Source organism: Neoarius graeffei, chromosome 25, assembly GCF_027579695.1.
Source record: "Neoarius graeffei isolate fNeoGra1 chromosome 25, fNeoGra1.pri, whole genome shotgun sequence".
Lineage (NCBI taxonomy): Eukaryota > Metazoa > Chordata > Actinopteri > Siluriformes > Ariidae > Neoarius > Neoarius graeffei.
Genome location: NC_083593.1, coordinates 46,822,719 through 46,838,126, shown reverse-complemented (window position 1 = coordinate 46,838,126; position 15,408 = coordinate 46,822,719). Strand labels below are relative to the sequence as shown.

General features: G+C 53.1%; 1 protein-coding gene across 3 annotated transcripts in view; it reads right to left on the bottom strand.

Moving 5' to 3' along the window:
- plpp5 (phospholipid phosphatase 5) overlaps nt 1-14,005 on the bottom strand; it is a 33,697-nt gene extending 19,692 nt beyond the window's left edge. The window contains exons 1-3 of one of the 3 annotated variants that reach the window (XM_060909284.1): nt 13,805-14,005; nt 6,585-6,690; nt 3,623-3,731 (exon numbers count right to left, since the gene is read on the bottom strand). In XM_060909284.1, the coding sequence (XP_060765267.1) occupies nt 3,623-3,731; nt 6,585-6,655 (180 nt within the window). In that variant the 5' untranslated portion in view covers nt 6,656-6,690; nt 13,805-14,005. Of the gene's footprint in view, nt 1-3,622; nt 3,732-6,584; nt 6,691-7,177; nt 7,290-7,314; nt 7,697-13,804 lie in introns of those variants that run through there. The other 2 variants (XM_060909285.1, XM_060909286.1) reach the window with 2 other exon arrangements.
- Between the last annotated feature and the right edge of the window lie 1,403 nt (nt 14,006-15,408).

Here is a 15,408-nt window from a genome sequence, read left to right as displayed (position 1 = left end):
AAAACAAGTTATAACTTTTAAGCCTTTTTCTTTCATGTACATTAATGATTAACATGTCAAAAATATCAAAGTTAATTCCCCTAGTTAATGAGTAATTTTCAGGAGTGCATTTAGAAAACGCGGTGATTTTCCTGCCTACACAGTTCATTACTTTGAAAAAATATCAGCCAGTTGAAGGTAAACGCAGCAAAATCCCAAAACAGTCCTGTTAAAAAGTAAAGGTCTGTTATGGCCCTTTTCCACTACCCTTTTTCAGCTCACTTCAGCCCGACACGGCTCGCGTTTCGACTACCTTAGAGCAGCACGACTCAGCTCGCTTCAGCCCTGCTTAGCACCCAAAACTCGCACCGTTTTGGAGTGGGGCTGAAGCGAGCCAAACCGAGCCGAGTGGGGCGAGGGGCGTGAGCAGACACTCCCCTGTGCACTGATTGGTGAGGAGGAGTGTCCTCACATGCCCACACACGCCCCGCGAGCACGCTGGGATCTGTAAACACCGTAAACCCGGAAGAAGAATAATTACGAATTACGAGAATTTCTGAAGCCTTATGCGCCTCGCCTCATCTATACGCTCTTGCCAGTATCTGTTGGCGTTGTCGGTGACAACAAGCCACAGCACCAAGACCAGCAACACTAACGACTCCATGTCCTCCATGTTTATTGTTTACTATCCGGGTCGTGAGACTACCGCTTAAAAGGTCACTGATGTCACTGTTTGCGCCGCCTAACGACATCACGTGACGTCCACCCACTTTCGCTAACTCCACCCAATGTGTCCACCCACTTCCAGCCAGCACGGTTCAGCGCGGTTGTAGTCGAAATGCAACTCCAACAGCCCCGCTCAGCTCGACTCAGCACGGCACGGCTCAGCCCAACTCAGCCGCGTTGGTAGTGGAAAAGCGGCATTAGAGTTTCTAAAGCTTTCAGGTTTCAATGTTGGGGACGTTGAGCCTCGTTTATCAATCTTTTAGTAGAGTTGTGCGTTTGCAGAAGCTAAAGTGAACTAAACATTTCCAATTCAGATTTATGCGAGTTGAAGCCAATTGTTTACATTAGTTCGTATTGTCTGTAAATTTAAACACGCCAATGAATACCAAATTTCTCATGTAAATCGGGGGCGTAGGGTGTGTGTGTGTGTGTGTGTGTGTGTGTGTGTCAGTCACACACTGATGGGCAGCCTGAGTACATTATGTAACAAAAAATAATTCCCATTGCTAGTTTTAGGCAGCTTAGAAACCGGCTCTTCCATTATTTCTGTTTCTTCCACGTTTTCTTGATGTTGTGTTCTAAAAACGGCACTAAAACTCAGCTTCGAAACCACAAAATGCAACTTTGATGGAAAAATACAGAATAAATTGCTGACCTCTCTTCACGTCGAAAGAAGGAGGAAAGTTTTGCTTGTTTTGACATGGCGAATTATTAACACGAGGAAATACTCGTAATTCGCAACTAAAAAGACTGCAGCTATACTGGCAGCTTGAACATGCTTTCTAGTGCGATTGTGTTGCGCTTGCGCAGAACGGTGCCAGTCCTGCGCGCCTTAGCTCTGCACCTGAAGGCATGCCTAATGAGCTCTGGCACGCGCGCCATTAACAAACAACACCTGTCTTTAATCAATTAACTATGTCTGGGCTATTTAAGGACCGTGCCCAGGCAAGGACGATGCGAAGTATTACGCCGCGTCTAGGAATGTGAAAAATCCAAAAAATTAATTTCTCCATTCGGGAAACCGGAGATTTTCAAGAGTTTTGTCAAATATCCGGATTCCCGGGTAAATCCGGAAGACTTTCATCTATACTCTGCTGCATCTTTCAGTTCTTTTAAATCAAGGCTGAATACTTTTTCTTCTTCGCCACTGCCTTTGATTAAATCAAATGAGGCTTTTGATTAATTCCTCGCTCTGCACGCTCACTTTTATTCTTGTATTTTATCTGTCTTACTCTATTTTAGCTTATTTTCTATTCTCTTACTATTTTAATTGCACTTGAATGTCTGTTTATAATGTGTTTCTTCCTCCATCCATTCACCCCAAGACACTTTTTTTTTCTTTCAGCGTGACTGCAATGCATGATGGGATATATTGCTTGGTTAGTGACCATCGGTTGTACATTACTTTTCACGGTGCATTGTGGGATACTTTGAGTGCACTATATACTGTAGGGTGTAATAATTCTCACTATACATTCGGACAGCACTACAAAATGGCGAACTTGCTACACAGTCCATTGTATAGTGAGTGATTTCGGACACTGGCTATGTAAAATAAATAAATATTTAAAAAATATTTTAAAAAATAAAAGCAAACTGTATATCAGTTGTTTACTATTCTACTACTCAGTAGACCTCCATCTTTATCTCCCCCCCGAAGAAGAAAGACGCGGTGAAGCAGCGTGAAGCAACAAGTGTCCTGCAAGTGGACAAGTAGCTTCACACACACACAGTATGTCTGTGTTGTTCATTCAAATGATCAGGCAAACCATAAACAAATTTATGACGCTGTATAAAGACACTGAATGCAGGTGTCGATAAATTACATCTTCATTTCATCTCCACAACTCACGACTTCGGTGTGACGTGGTCTGTTCGGGAATGAACAGGAGGGATGCTACTCCAGCAGTTATGGTAGTTTTTTCAGCCCTAACAATAACACTGATAAGTCCATATCCGAGCAGAAATCTGCGCTCTCTTCGGCCCTGGTCTCACAACAGCTCGCGATGGGTTTGCGAATACCTGGCAATGAAAAACTGGTAGCATCGCCACCAATCGTGCAATACACACCGACTGTCCTCCGAGCTTCGAGAGTTGTTTTTTGTTGCGTCTCCGCCTCGTGAGTGGCCAAAAACATTGTGAAAAATTTCAACGCCTGCACTGCGATGATGTTTTCGTTGGCAAACTGAGTGGCGAATACTCGCAAATGGGTTTGGGAATACGTCCCGAAACTCAGGGATCCTTTGCTGAGCCTCTTGAGACGTATTTGTCTCGAATCCATGTCTCCGATGCTCGCAGGGGCCTCATCAATACAGCACCTTCCCCGAAAGTTAGGGTGCATTTACATTCGGGGATCCTTCGGAGCGCGTTGTGTCCACTCTTGGGATCCAGTCGTTATGGGAAACACCTGATGCTGATATGAGAGCAATCAGCACGCGCATATAAGGACGCTGTTTTCACAGAGACTTCGCGAAGTATTCTGTCAGGTAGGTGGCAGAAGACAGGAAGTGTAGTTAGTGTGTTTATTAGCAGGTGTGATATTTACAAAAACAAAATGCAAACGAAATCGAAAGCAGAATCATAAACATGGCTAGGAACAAATGTGACAGTGATAATGATAAGACTTCGCAAAGCCCCCGTGTCCTTATACGTGCGTGCTGATTGCGCTCAAATCAGCATCAGGTGTTTTCCATAACGACTGGGTCCTACAAGCGAGCGAAGGCATGACAGTCAAGTGTTCGCCCGCTGTGCGACCACAACTTTTAGCTCACCTGCATATCGCCATGCATCGCCACCAAAACGCCTTATTTTCATCGATAAGCCATCGTAAAGCATCGCGAGCTGTCGTGACAATAAGCAGAAACACACTCCCCTTCTCTGAGTGTTCATTTGTTGCAGTAACACAACACACACTTACAAACATGAGTGAGGTAGGAACGTAGTCATTCTTCACATGGTGGAACCTGTAAAGCCAGATCTCCTCAGGCTGGATCTGCCGGGTAAACGGCGCCAGGTTTTCAGTCACTCTGAAACAAGACACATCATCACCTCACTGTCTTAATGCAACCATTCTGTGTGTGGGGGGGAAAAAAAAAAAAAATGCAACAGCCATTTTCATTTCCCTCTCATCGCAAATGTAATCAGTCAGACAAGATGTGTTTATTCTGTGTACGTTTGCACTAGACCTCAGGGGAAAGCGGAATGGATGAAAATGTGCAAAACCTTCAAATAATTTGAAGCAAACTTGTATGAATGAAACTCTCCATGTGAGAAAATATCTAATTATTTTATCCACATTCACTGGATATGAGCAGTCGCGTATTCTAATTGGCTACTCAATTACTAGGCTATCAGCTCATATACCGTGAGTAGAGAAAAACAAAATGGCGGAGCGTCTTGCTGAACCAACCGATGACCGTTTGACAAGTGGTTGACCAAATCAACGTCAACCGGTTAATTTTTTTTTGGTTGTCAGTTAAAAAAAAAAAAAAAATCGTTTTGAAGCTGCCGATTTTGGAGCGGAGAACCTGGAATTCTGTGTTGTAAACGCTTGGGGCGTGCCATACGGTGTAAGAACGACAGCTGACAAATCAGAAACACCCATTCAGTCATGTCCCGCCCTCCCGCCCCAGTTGAAGACAGCTGCCACTCGGCGAAAGAAAAAAGTGTAGACACAGGCTTTTTAGCTTACAAATTACTATTCTGTTTTTTTTTAAATTATTATTAGAGGGCACATCGAGTTTAGTCCTACCTTGGCCAGTGCATTCTGAAAGTATGTTTCGGTCTGTAGCCAACAATGCATGTTATTGCAGATCATACAGTATCTCTCCACACAAACTAAAGGCGCAGATGCCGACTTTTTCACGGCTGAATTGTGCAGATCCGATTTTTTTTTTTTTTTTGGGGGGGGGGGGGGGGGGGGGGGGGGGCGTTGGATTGTCTGAATAATTTCATCAGAGTAAATTCTGTATTAAAATGACTAAATACGCAAATGCCGTTACAGTCCATGAAACATAGGAAGTATGAGAAGAAAACAGTAAATCAGAAAGCTGCGCACATTTGCGCAGCTTCCGCAAAAACGTGCGCAGCTTTCTGATTTACTGTTTTCTTCTCATACTTCCTATGTTTCATGGACTGTAACGGCATTTGCTTATTTAGTAATTTTAATACAGGATTTACTCTGATGAAATTATTCAGACACTCCAACACCCCCCCCCCCCCCCCCCAAAAAAAAAAATCGGCTCTGCACGATTCAGCCGTGAAAAAGGCGGCATCCGCCAAAAGGCGCACCGTTTGCATCCCTGTTTAAACTCATAGGTTAACCGACTTTAACCGGCTAATGAGGCTCGGTGGTCGGTCAAGATTTTTTTTTTAAGTTTTCGCCATCCCTACCGAGGACAAAATAAAAACTACTTGAAAACAAAATCACCAAAAAAAAAGCAACAAAATATGGAATAAAAAGCATTTGATGGTAAGAACATATCTTTTTTTTTCAAGAATTATTATCGATTTTGTGGAATAACTTTATTAATAACCACAGAATATTTACTAGGTATAGAAGCTCTTGCTACAAAAAAAAATGTAGCAGATCAAACTATTTTACTTAAATGTGGATATCAATCAAGTATCAGGCACAAGTTTGTACACCCCTACTCATTTATAGGTTTTTCTGTATTTGGACTATTTTCTACATTGTAGAACAAAACTGAAACAAACATATGGAGCATATACGGAATTATGTGGTAAAAACAAACAAAAAAAGTGTTAAAAAAACAACACAAAATGCATACGGTATGTTTCATATTTTAGATTCTTCAAAGCAGCCAGCGTTTACCTTAATGACGCTTTGCATACTTTAGCGGACTTTCACACATGATGCCATTGTAAGCGCGGATTAGTTTAATCGGCCAAGCTTTGCATTTGCCAGCGACCGGCACAAGTACACGTGAGTGATCGTAAGCTCAAGTCAGTAAACATCTACAGATAAAGTTGTAGAAGTTCCATCTAAAAGAACAATGCCAGAGACCTGTAGTGCTTTTGGATGTAATAACAGACATGTAGATAAGCCTGGTTTCACTTTTCACTGCTTCCCAGTGATGAGAAAAAGCGTGAGCTGCAGTTAAACAGGAAGACTGGATGCCTGTCTCAAATACTAAATAATTCAGGACGTCATAGTGTCTCAAATCTGGTAGCTGTCTCGCTGTACACTTTTCAAGTGGAATAAACACATTTGTGGATAAATTATATGGATCTTCTATATGATGCCTGCATGTTTCAGCTTTTGGATGTAACGTGATCTGCTTTTATAATCTAAATTTTTAATCGTTTCAGAGAGATTGTACTGACTGCAGTCATCTCGATTTTCATTATTAACTGTTGTGGCTATCTATGTTGCTTTGTTTGCCCAACATCATGGCGGACGCTGTGTGATAAACATCTGTAATGTCAGTGAAAAGCCTCTCTTGGCATTATCTTAACCAGCTTCATAAGGGAGTCACCTGGAATGCTTTTCAATTAACAGCTGTGCCTCGTCAAAAGTTAATTAGTGGACGAGTTTCTTGCCCTCTTAATGCGTTTGAGATAAAAGAGTAAATAATAAAAATACAGGAAATAGCGCTATTTGACACCACAACTGTAGTAATCCATATTACGTCAAGAACTACCGAATTAGAAGGCGTGTCCAAACTTTTGACTGGTCTTGTATTTATTTATCGATTGAGTTGCAAATGATAGACAGGCCTAGACCATCCCTCCTGGGCTCCTCACCCAGCCCAGGGACAGCTTCCCTATTGTCTTTTCGCTCTCCGCATGGTCACGCTGTGATCCTGGACACTCGATAAGTCACTATATGAGCTGCTGATGATGAAGTAAACACTTACAGAAAGACAGCCAGCAGCAGCAGGCGGATGACCACTTCAGCGATGAACTCCTGGTCTAAACTCTTTCTCATCTTTGAATCTGGTGCGTCTCAGTCGCTTGCTTCACCTGAAAAGTGTCACGTTCAGATAGTTACATATAACTCTCTTACACAAAGGAATGTATATTATCCTCAAACAGAGTTGTTCAAACTCACTGCCACGGTTTTTTTTTTTTTGTCTGAACTTAAGCTATCCAGAGCAGCCAGCTGGATAACTAACACAAACTCAACGCGGTAACATCATTTCAAACAGGATCGGTCACTTGGGTGTGTTTTTGTATTTTATCATCATGTACTCTCTCTCTCTCTGTCTTTCTACATAATGATAACCATTAATTATTATCCATACAGTATTACTACATACAATGTAAAGCTGAGACGTTTCCCCGAAACCCCGATATATAATAAAGGAAATGCATCAGCCATCGCAACAAAACTCACGCAAGCCTTCCATATCACACATTCTGAAAAAATCTACAAGTCAAAACTATCAAAAGTCTCACAATCCAAACATCAAAACTCATAAGTGTTTTATTTCAGGCCCTTAGAACTTACACAAGCATTCCATGTCAACAAAGCCGAGCATCAGAACTCGCACAACCAGACCACGACACGCAATCCTGTCAGCTAGAAACAGGTTCGGTCACATGGGCGTGTTTCTGTATTTTGACACATGAAATGTCATCACTTACACTCTGAATGTCTGGAATTGAATAAGCAGGTTTTGGTTTTTTTCATACACTTGGAACTTTCACAGGGATTCCCTGACACAAAACCCGAGCGCCGGAGCTCACACTTAAGCATCCCATGTCACTCAGTCATGAGCTCATCAGTTGCGGGTGCGCTGTGTTTTAGCTGCTTTAAGCTTCAGTACTCGCACAAGTGTTACAGTCACGCACTCGCGAGTCCCGAAGGCGACGTTTCAGGCGCTCGCGAGTCCCGACGTTTCAGGCGCTCGCGAGTCCCGACGCCTCAGGCGCTCGCGAGGGCGACGCTTCACGCGCTCGCGAGGGCGACGCTTCACGCGCTCACGAGGGCGACGCTTCACGCGCTCGCGAGGGCGACGCTTCACGCGCTCGCAAGTCGCGAGGGCGACGCTTCACGCGCTCGCAAGTCGCGAGGGCGACGTTTCACGCGCTCGCAAGTCGCGAGGGCGACGTTTCACGCGCTCGCAAGTCGCGAGGGCGACGCTTCACGCGCTCGCAAGTCGCGAGGGCGACGCTTCACGCGCTCGCAAGTCGCGAGGGCGACGCTTCACGCGCTCGCAAGTCGCGAGGGCGACGCTTCACGCGCTCGCAAGGGCGACGCTTCACGGGCTCGCAAGTCGCGAGGGTGACGCTTCACGCGCTCGCAAGGGCGACGCTTCACGGGCTCGCAAGTCGCGAGGGTGACGCTTCACGCGCTCGCAAGGGCGACGCTTCACGGGCTCGCAAGTCGCGAGGGCGACGCTTCACGCGCTCGCGAGGGCGACGTTTCACGCGCTCGCGAGGGCGACGCTTCACGCGCTCGCGAGGGCGACGCTTCACGCGCTCGCGAGGGCGACGCTTCACGCGCTCGCAAGTCGCGAGGGCGACGCTTCACGCGCTCGCAAGTCGCGAGGGCGACGCTTCACGCGCTCGCAAGTCGCGAGGGCGACGTTTCACGCGCTCGCAAGTCGCGAGGGCGACGTTTCACGCGCTCGCAAGTCGCGAGGGCGACGTTTCACGCGCTCGCAAGTCGCGAGGGCGACGCTTCACGCACTCGCAAGTCGCGAGGGTGACGCTTCACGCGCTCGCAAGGGCGACGCTTCACGGGCTCGCAAGTCGCGAGGGTGACGCTTCACGCGCTCGCAAGGGCGACGCTTCACGGGCTCGCAAGTCGCGAGGGTGACGCTTCACGCGCTCGCAAGTCGCGAAGGCGACGCTTCACGCGCTCGCAAGGGCGACGCTTCACGCGCTCGCAAGGGCGACGCTTCACGGGCTCGCAAGTCGCGAGGGCGACGCTTCACGCGCTCGCAAGTCGCGAGGGCGACGTTTCACGCGCTCGCAAGTCGCGAGGGCGACGTTTCACGCGCTCGCAAGTCGCGAGGGCGACGCTTCACGCGCTCGCAAGTCGCGAGGGCGACGCTTCACGCGCTCGCAAGTCGCGAGGGCGACGCTTCACGCGCTCGCAAGTCGCGAGGGCGACGCTTCACGCGCTCGCAAGTCGCGAGGGCGACGCTTCACGCGCTCGCAAGTCGCGAGGGTGACGCTTCACGCGCTCGCAAGGGCGACGCTTCACGGGCTCGCAAGTCGCGAGGGTGACGCTTCACGCGCTCGCAAGGGCGACGCTTCACGGGCTCGCAAGTCGCGAGGGTGACGCTTCACGCGCTCGCAAGTCGCGAAGGCGACGCTTCACGCGCTCGCAAGGGCGACGCTTCACGGGCTCGCAAGTCGCGAAGGCGACGCTTCACGCGCTCGCAAGGGCGACGCTTCACAGGCTCGCAAGTCGCGAGGGCGACGCTTCACGCGCTCGCAAGTCGCGAGGGCGACGTTTCACGCGCTCGCAAGTCGCGAGGGCGACGTTTCACGCGCTCGCAAGTCGCGAGGGCGACGCTTCACGCGCTCGCAAGGGCGACGCTTCACGGGCTCGCAAGTCGCGAGGGTGACGCTTCACGCGCTCGCAAGGGCGACGCTTCACGGGCTCGCAAGTCGCGAGGGTGACGCTTCACGCGCTCGCAAGTCGCGAAGGCGACGCTTCACGCGCTCGCAAGGCCGACGCTTCACGGGCTCGCAAGTCGCGAGGGCGACGCTTCACGCGCTCGCAAGTCGCGAGGGCGACGCTTCACGCGCTCGCAAGTCGCGAGGGCGACGCTTCACGCGCTCGCAAGTCGCGAGGGCGACGTTTCACGCGCTCGCAAGTCGCGAGGGCGACGCTTCACGCGCTCGCAAGTCGCGAGGGCGACGCTTCACGCGCTCGCAAGTCGCGAGGGCGACGCTTCACGCGCTCGCAAGGGCGACGCTTCACGGGCTCGCAAGTCGCGAGGGTGACGCTTCACGCGCTCGCAAGGGCGACGCTTCACAGGCTCGCAAGTCGCGAGGGTGACGCTTCACGCGCTCGCAAGGGCGACGCTTCACGGGCTCGCAAGTCGCGAGGGCGACGCTTCACGCGCTCGCGAGGGCGACGCTTCACGCGCTCGCGAGGGCGACGCTTCACGCGCTCGCGAGGGCGACGCTTCACGCGCTCGCGAGGGCGACGCTTCACGCGCTCGCGAGGGCGACGCTTCACGCGCTCGCGAGGGCGACGCTTCACGCGCTCGCAAGTCGCGAGGGCGACGCTTCACGCGCTCGCAAGTCGCGAGGGCGACGCTTCACGCGCTCGCAAGTCGCGAGGGCGACGTTTCACGCGCTCGCAAGTCGCGAGGGCGACGTTTCACGCGCTCGCAAGTCGCGAGGGCGACGTTTCACGCGCTCGCAAGTCGCGAGGGCGACGCTTCACGCGCTCGCAAGTCACGAGGGTGACGCTTCACGCGCTCGCAAGGGCGACGCTTCACGGGCTCGCAAGTCGCGAGGGTGACGCTTCACGCGCTCGCAAGGGCGACGCTTCACGGGCTCGCAAGTCGCGAGGGTGACGCTTCACGCGCTCGCAAGTCGCGAAGGCGACGCTTCACGCGCTCGCAAGGGCGACGCTTCACGCGCTCGCAAGGGCGACGCTTCACGGGCTCGCAAGTCGCGAGGGCGACGCTTCACGCGCTCGCAAGTCGCGAGGGCGACGTTTCACGCGCTCGCAAGTCGCGAGGGCGACGCTTCACGCGCTCGCAAGTCGCGAGGGCGACGCTTCACGCGCTCGCAAGTCGCGAGGGCGACGCTTCACGCGCTCGCAAGTCGCGAGGGCGACGCTTCACGCGCTCGCAAGTCGCGAGGGCGACGCTTCACGGGCTCGCAAGTCGCGAGGGCGATGCTTCACGCGCTCGCAAGTCGCGAGGGCGACGTTTCACGCGCTCGCAAGTCGCGAGGGCGACGCTTCACGCGCTCGCAAGGGCGACGCTTCACGGGCTCGCAAGTCGCGAGGGCGACGCTTCACGCGCTCGCAAGTCGCGAGGGCGACGTTTCACGCGCTCGCAAGTCGCGAGGGCGACGCTTCACGCGCTCGCAAGTCGCGAGGGCGACGCTTCACGCGCTCGCAAGTCGCGAGGGCGACGCTTCACGCGCTCGCAAGTCGCGAGGGCGACGCTTCACGGGCTCGCAAGTCGCGAGGGCGATGCTTCACGCGCTCGCAAGTCGCGAGGGCGACGTTTCACGCGCTCGCAAGTCGCGAGGGCGACGTTTCACGCGCTCGCAAGTCGCGAGGGCGACGCTTCACGCGCTCGCAAGGGCGACGCTTCACGGGCTCGCAAGTCGCGAGGGTGACGCTTCACGCGCTCGCAAGTCGCGAAGGCGACGCTTCACGCGCTCGCAAGGGCGACGCTTCACGCGCTCGCAAGGGCGACGCTTCACGGGCTCGCAAGTCGCGAGGGCGACGCTTCACGCGCTCGCAAGTCGCGAGGGCGACGTTTCACGCGCTCGCAAGTCGCGAGGGCGACGTTTCACGCGCTCGCAAGTCGCGAGGGCGACGTTTCACGCGCTCGCAAGTCGCGAGGGCGACGCTTCACGCGCTCGCAAGTCGCGAGGGCGACGCTTCACGCGCTCGCAAGTCGCGAGGGCGACGCTTCACGCGCTCGCAAGTCGCGAGGGCGACGCTTCACGCGCTCGCAAGTCGCGAGGGCGACGCTTCACGCGCTCGCAAGTCGCGAGGGCGACGCTTCACGCGCTCGCAAGTCGCGAGGGTGACGCTTCACGCGCTCGCAAGGGCGACGCTTCACGGGCTCGCAAGTCGCGAGGGTGACGCTTCACGCGCTCGCAAGGGCGACGCTTCACGGGCTCGCAAGTCGCGAGGGTGACGCTTCACGCGCTCGCAAGTCGCGAAGGCGACGCTTCACGCGCTCGCAAGGGCGACGCTTCACGGGCTCGCAAGTCGCGAAGGCGACGCTTCACGCGCTCGCAAGGGCGACGCTTCACGGGCTCGCAAGTCGCGAGGGCGACGCTTCACGCGCTCGCAAGTCGCGAGGGCGACGTTTCACGCGCTCGCAAGTCGCGAGGGCGACGTTTCACGCGCTCGCAAGTCGCGAGGGCGACGCTTCACGCGCTCGCAAGGGCGACGCTTCACGGGCTCGCAAGTCGCGAGGGTGACGCTTCACGCGCTCGCAAGGGCGACGCTTCACGGGCTCGCAAGTCGCGAGGGTGACGCTTCACGCGCTCGCAAGTCGCGAAGGCGACGCTTCACGCGCTCGCAAGGCCGACGCTTCACGGGCTCGCAAGTCGCGAGGGCGACGCTTCACGCGCTCGCAAGTCGCGAGGGCGACGCTTCACGCGCTCGCAAGTCGCGAGGGCGACGCTTCACGCGCTCGCAAGTCGCGAGGGCGACGTTTCACGCGCTCGCAAGTCGCGAGGGCGACGCTTCACGCGCTCGCAAGTCGCGAGGGCGACGCTTCACGCGCTCGCAAGTCGCGAGGGCGACGCTTCACGCGCTCGCAAGGGCGACGCTTCACGGGCTCGCAAGTCGCGAGGGTGACGCTTCACGCGCTCGCAAGGGCGACGCTTCACAGGCTCGCAAGTCGCGAGGGTGACGCTTCACGCGCTCGCAAGGGCGACGCTTCACGGGCTCGCAAGTCGCGAGGGCGACGCTTCACGCGCTCGCGAGGGCGACGCTTCACGCGCTCGCGAGGGCGACGCTTCACGCGCTCGCGAGGGCGACGCTTCACGCGCTCGCGAGGGCGACGCTTCACGCGCTCGCGAGGGCGACGCTTCACGCGCTCGCAAGTCGCGAGGGCGACGCTTCACGCGCTCGCAAGTCGCGAGGGCGACGTTTCACGCGCTCGCAAGTCGCGAGGGCGACGCTTCACGCGCTCGCAAGTCACGAGGGTGACGCTTCACGCGCTCGCAAGGGCGACGCTTCACGGGCTCGCAAGTCGCGAGGGTGACGCTTCACGCGCTCGCAAGGGCGACGCTTCACGGGCTCGCAAGTCGCGAGGGTGACGCTTCACGCGCTCGCAAGTCGCGAAGGCGACGCTTCACGCGCTCGCAAGGGCGACGCTTCACGCGCTCGCAAGGGCGACGCTTCACGGGCTCGCAAGTCGCGAGGGCGACGCTTCACGGGCTCGCAAGTCGCGAGGGCGACGCTTCACGGGCTCGCAAGTCGCGAGGGCGACGCTTCACGCGCTCGCAAGTCGCGAGGGCGACGTTTCACGCGCTCGCAAGTCGCGAGGGCGACGCTTCACGCGCTCGCAAGTCGCGAGGGCGACGCTTCACGCGCTCGCAAGTCGCGAGGGCGACGCTTCACGCGCTCGCAAGTCGCGAGGGCGACGCTTCACGCGCTCGCAAGTCGCGAGGGCGACGCTTCACGGGCTCGCAAGTCGCGAGGGCGATGCTTCACGCGCTCGCAAGTCGCGAGGGCGACGTTTCACGCGCTCGCAAGTCGCGAGGGCGACGTTTCACGCGCTCGCAAGTCGCGAGGGCGACGCTTCACGCGCTCGCAAGGGCGACGCTTCACGGGCTCGCAAGTCGCGAGGGCGACGCTTCACGCGCTCGCAAGTCGCGAGGGCGACGTTTCACGCGCTCGCAAGTCGCGAGGGCGACGCTTCACGCGCTCGCAAGTCGCGAGGGCGACGCTTCACGCGCTCGCAAGTCGCGAGGGCGACGCTTCACGCGCTCGCAAGTCGCGAGGGCGACGCTTCACGGGCTCGCAAGTCGCGAGGGCGATGCTTCACGCGCTCGCAAGTCGCGAGGGCGACGTTTCACGCGCTCGCAAGTCGCGAGGGCGACGTTTCACGCGCTCGCAAGTCGCGAGGGCGACGCTTCACGCGCTCGCAAGGGCGACGCTTCACGGGCTCGCAAGTCGCGAGGGTGACGCTTCACGCGCTCGCAAGTCGCGAGGGCGATGCTTCACGCGCTTGCAAGGGCGACGCTTCACGGGCTCGCAAGTCGCGAGGGTGACGTTTCACGCGCTCAGGACGTTGGAAGTCCCAACCGTGTAACGGCGCAGCAGCACCGCACGCGACTGAGGACACGTCAGCGTTACACGTGACTGATATTTACAGCCTGATGAGCGGAAACCGGCATTTCAACACTCAGCAATTTTAGCAGCATTAGCATTAGCATGTCCTCCCGCCTGCTGTGTGATACGGACCTTCTGTTGTTGTGATGCGCTCCTTTTCCCAGCCCGCTTTAAACCGGAAGCAGCCGCCAAAGACGGGTTTAGTGAAGCCCGTCATGTAGAAGTCAACATCCTACATGTCCGGAGTGCCTGATGCGTGAAGGTTCGGATCCCCTCCCGCTGAGGAGAGAGATAGGGAAGAGAAGAGAAGACACGTTTACACGTCACACCGTCCTCACGCCACCTGGCGGTAGCTAGAAATATGAGCCGCGGCCAGAGGGAGAGGCAGGGGGAGGGGAGGCAGAAATGAAAAGCTCTGAGAACTGAGCAGGAAAAGAAGAGAATTTTGAAAGGTACACTACCGTTCAAAAGTGTGGGGTCACCTAGACAATTTTGTGTTTTCCATGAAAAGTCACACTTTTATTTCCCACCATAAGTTGTAAAATGAATAGAAAATAGAGTCAAGACATTTTTCTGGCCATTTTGAGCATTTAATCGACCCCACAAATGTGATGCTCCAGAAACTCAATCTGCTCAAAGGAAGGTCAGTTTTATAGCTTCTCTAAAGAGCTCAACTGTTTTCAGCTGTGCTAACATGATTGTACAAGGGTTTTCTAATCATCCATTAGCCTTCTGAGGCAATGAGCAAACACATTGTACCATTAGAACACTGGAGTGAGAGTTGCTGGAAATGGGCCTCTATACACCTATGGAGATATTGCACCAAAAACCACACATTTGCAGCTAGAATAGTCATTTACCACATTAGCAATGTATAGAGTGGATTTCTGATTAGTTTAAAGTGATCTTCATTGAAAAGAACAGTGCTTTTCTTTCAAAAATAAGGACATTAAAGTGACCCCAAACTTTTGAACGGTACTGTAAGGAGAGGAGAGAGAGAATGAATGAAAGCGAGAGGAGAAAAGGCAGAATGAGAGGCAGAAAGAAACAAAAGGTGAACAGAATAAAGAAAAAAGTGGAAGTCAGAAAGAAATGGAATCAAAAAAGTTAGAGAGAAAAATGAGATGTTTCAAGAGAATGTTAAGAGTAATGAGTTTCTCACGTCCAGCTGCCAGAGATGCACTGATACTGACTGTAGTCCAGCTGTTTGTATATATACACAGCACCCTCCACAATTATTGGCACCCTTCGTTAAGATGTGTTCTTAGGCTTCTAATAAATTTTTTAAAAATAATAATATAGGACAACAATGCAAAAAAAGAGAAAAATCCAACCTTTAATTCAAGTGCATTTATTCAGTGGGGAAAAAAATCCTACATTAAGAAATAAGGGTTGTTTTACAATCAGGGTACGCAAGCTAAAAATCACATTTAACACTTATCTTCAATATCAAAAGACTTGACTAAATAAACTTGGTTGTTTATTGTAGCCCTATGCTAGCTCTATTTACCATGCAAAAAAAAATTTGGTGATAACGTTATTTTTGGTGAATGTATGACAATTTTTGTCATATTCAGCAAAATTACTCGTGTCATTTAGAAAAAGTGCTTTTTTGACCACAGGTAGCTCCAAAAGGGATGCACTTAAATCATTCTTTATACCGTAAAACAAATATTTGGTTCCGTATCAGTGGAGGGGCGGCACGGTGGTGTAGTGGTTAGCACTGTCGCCTCACA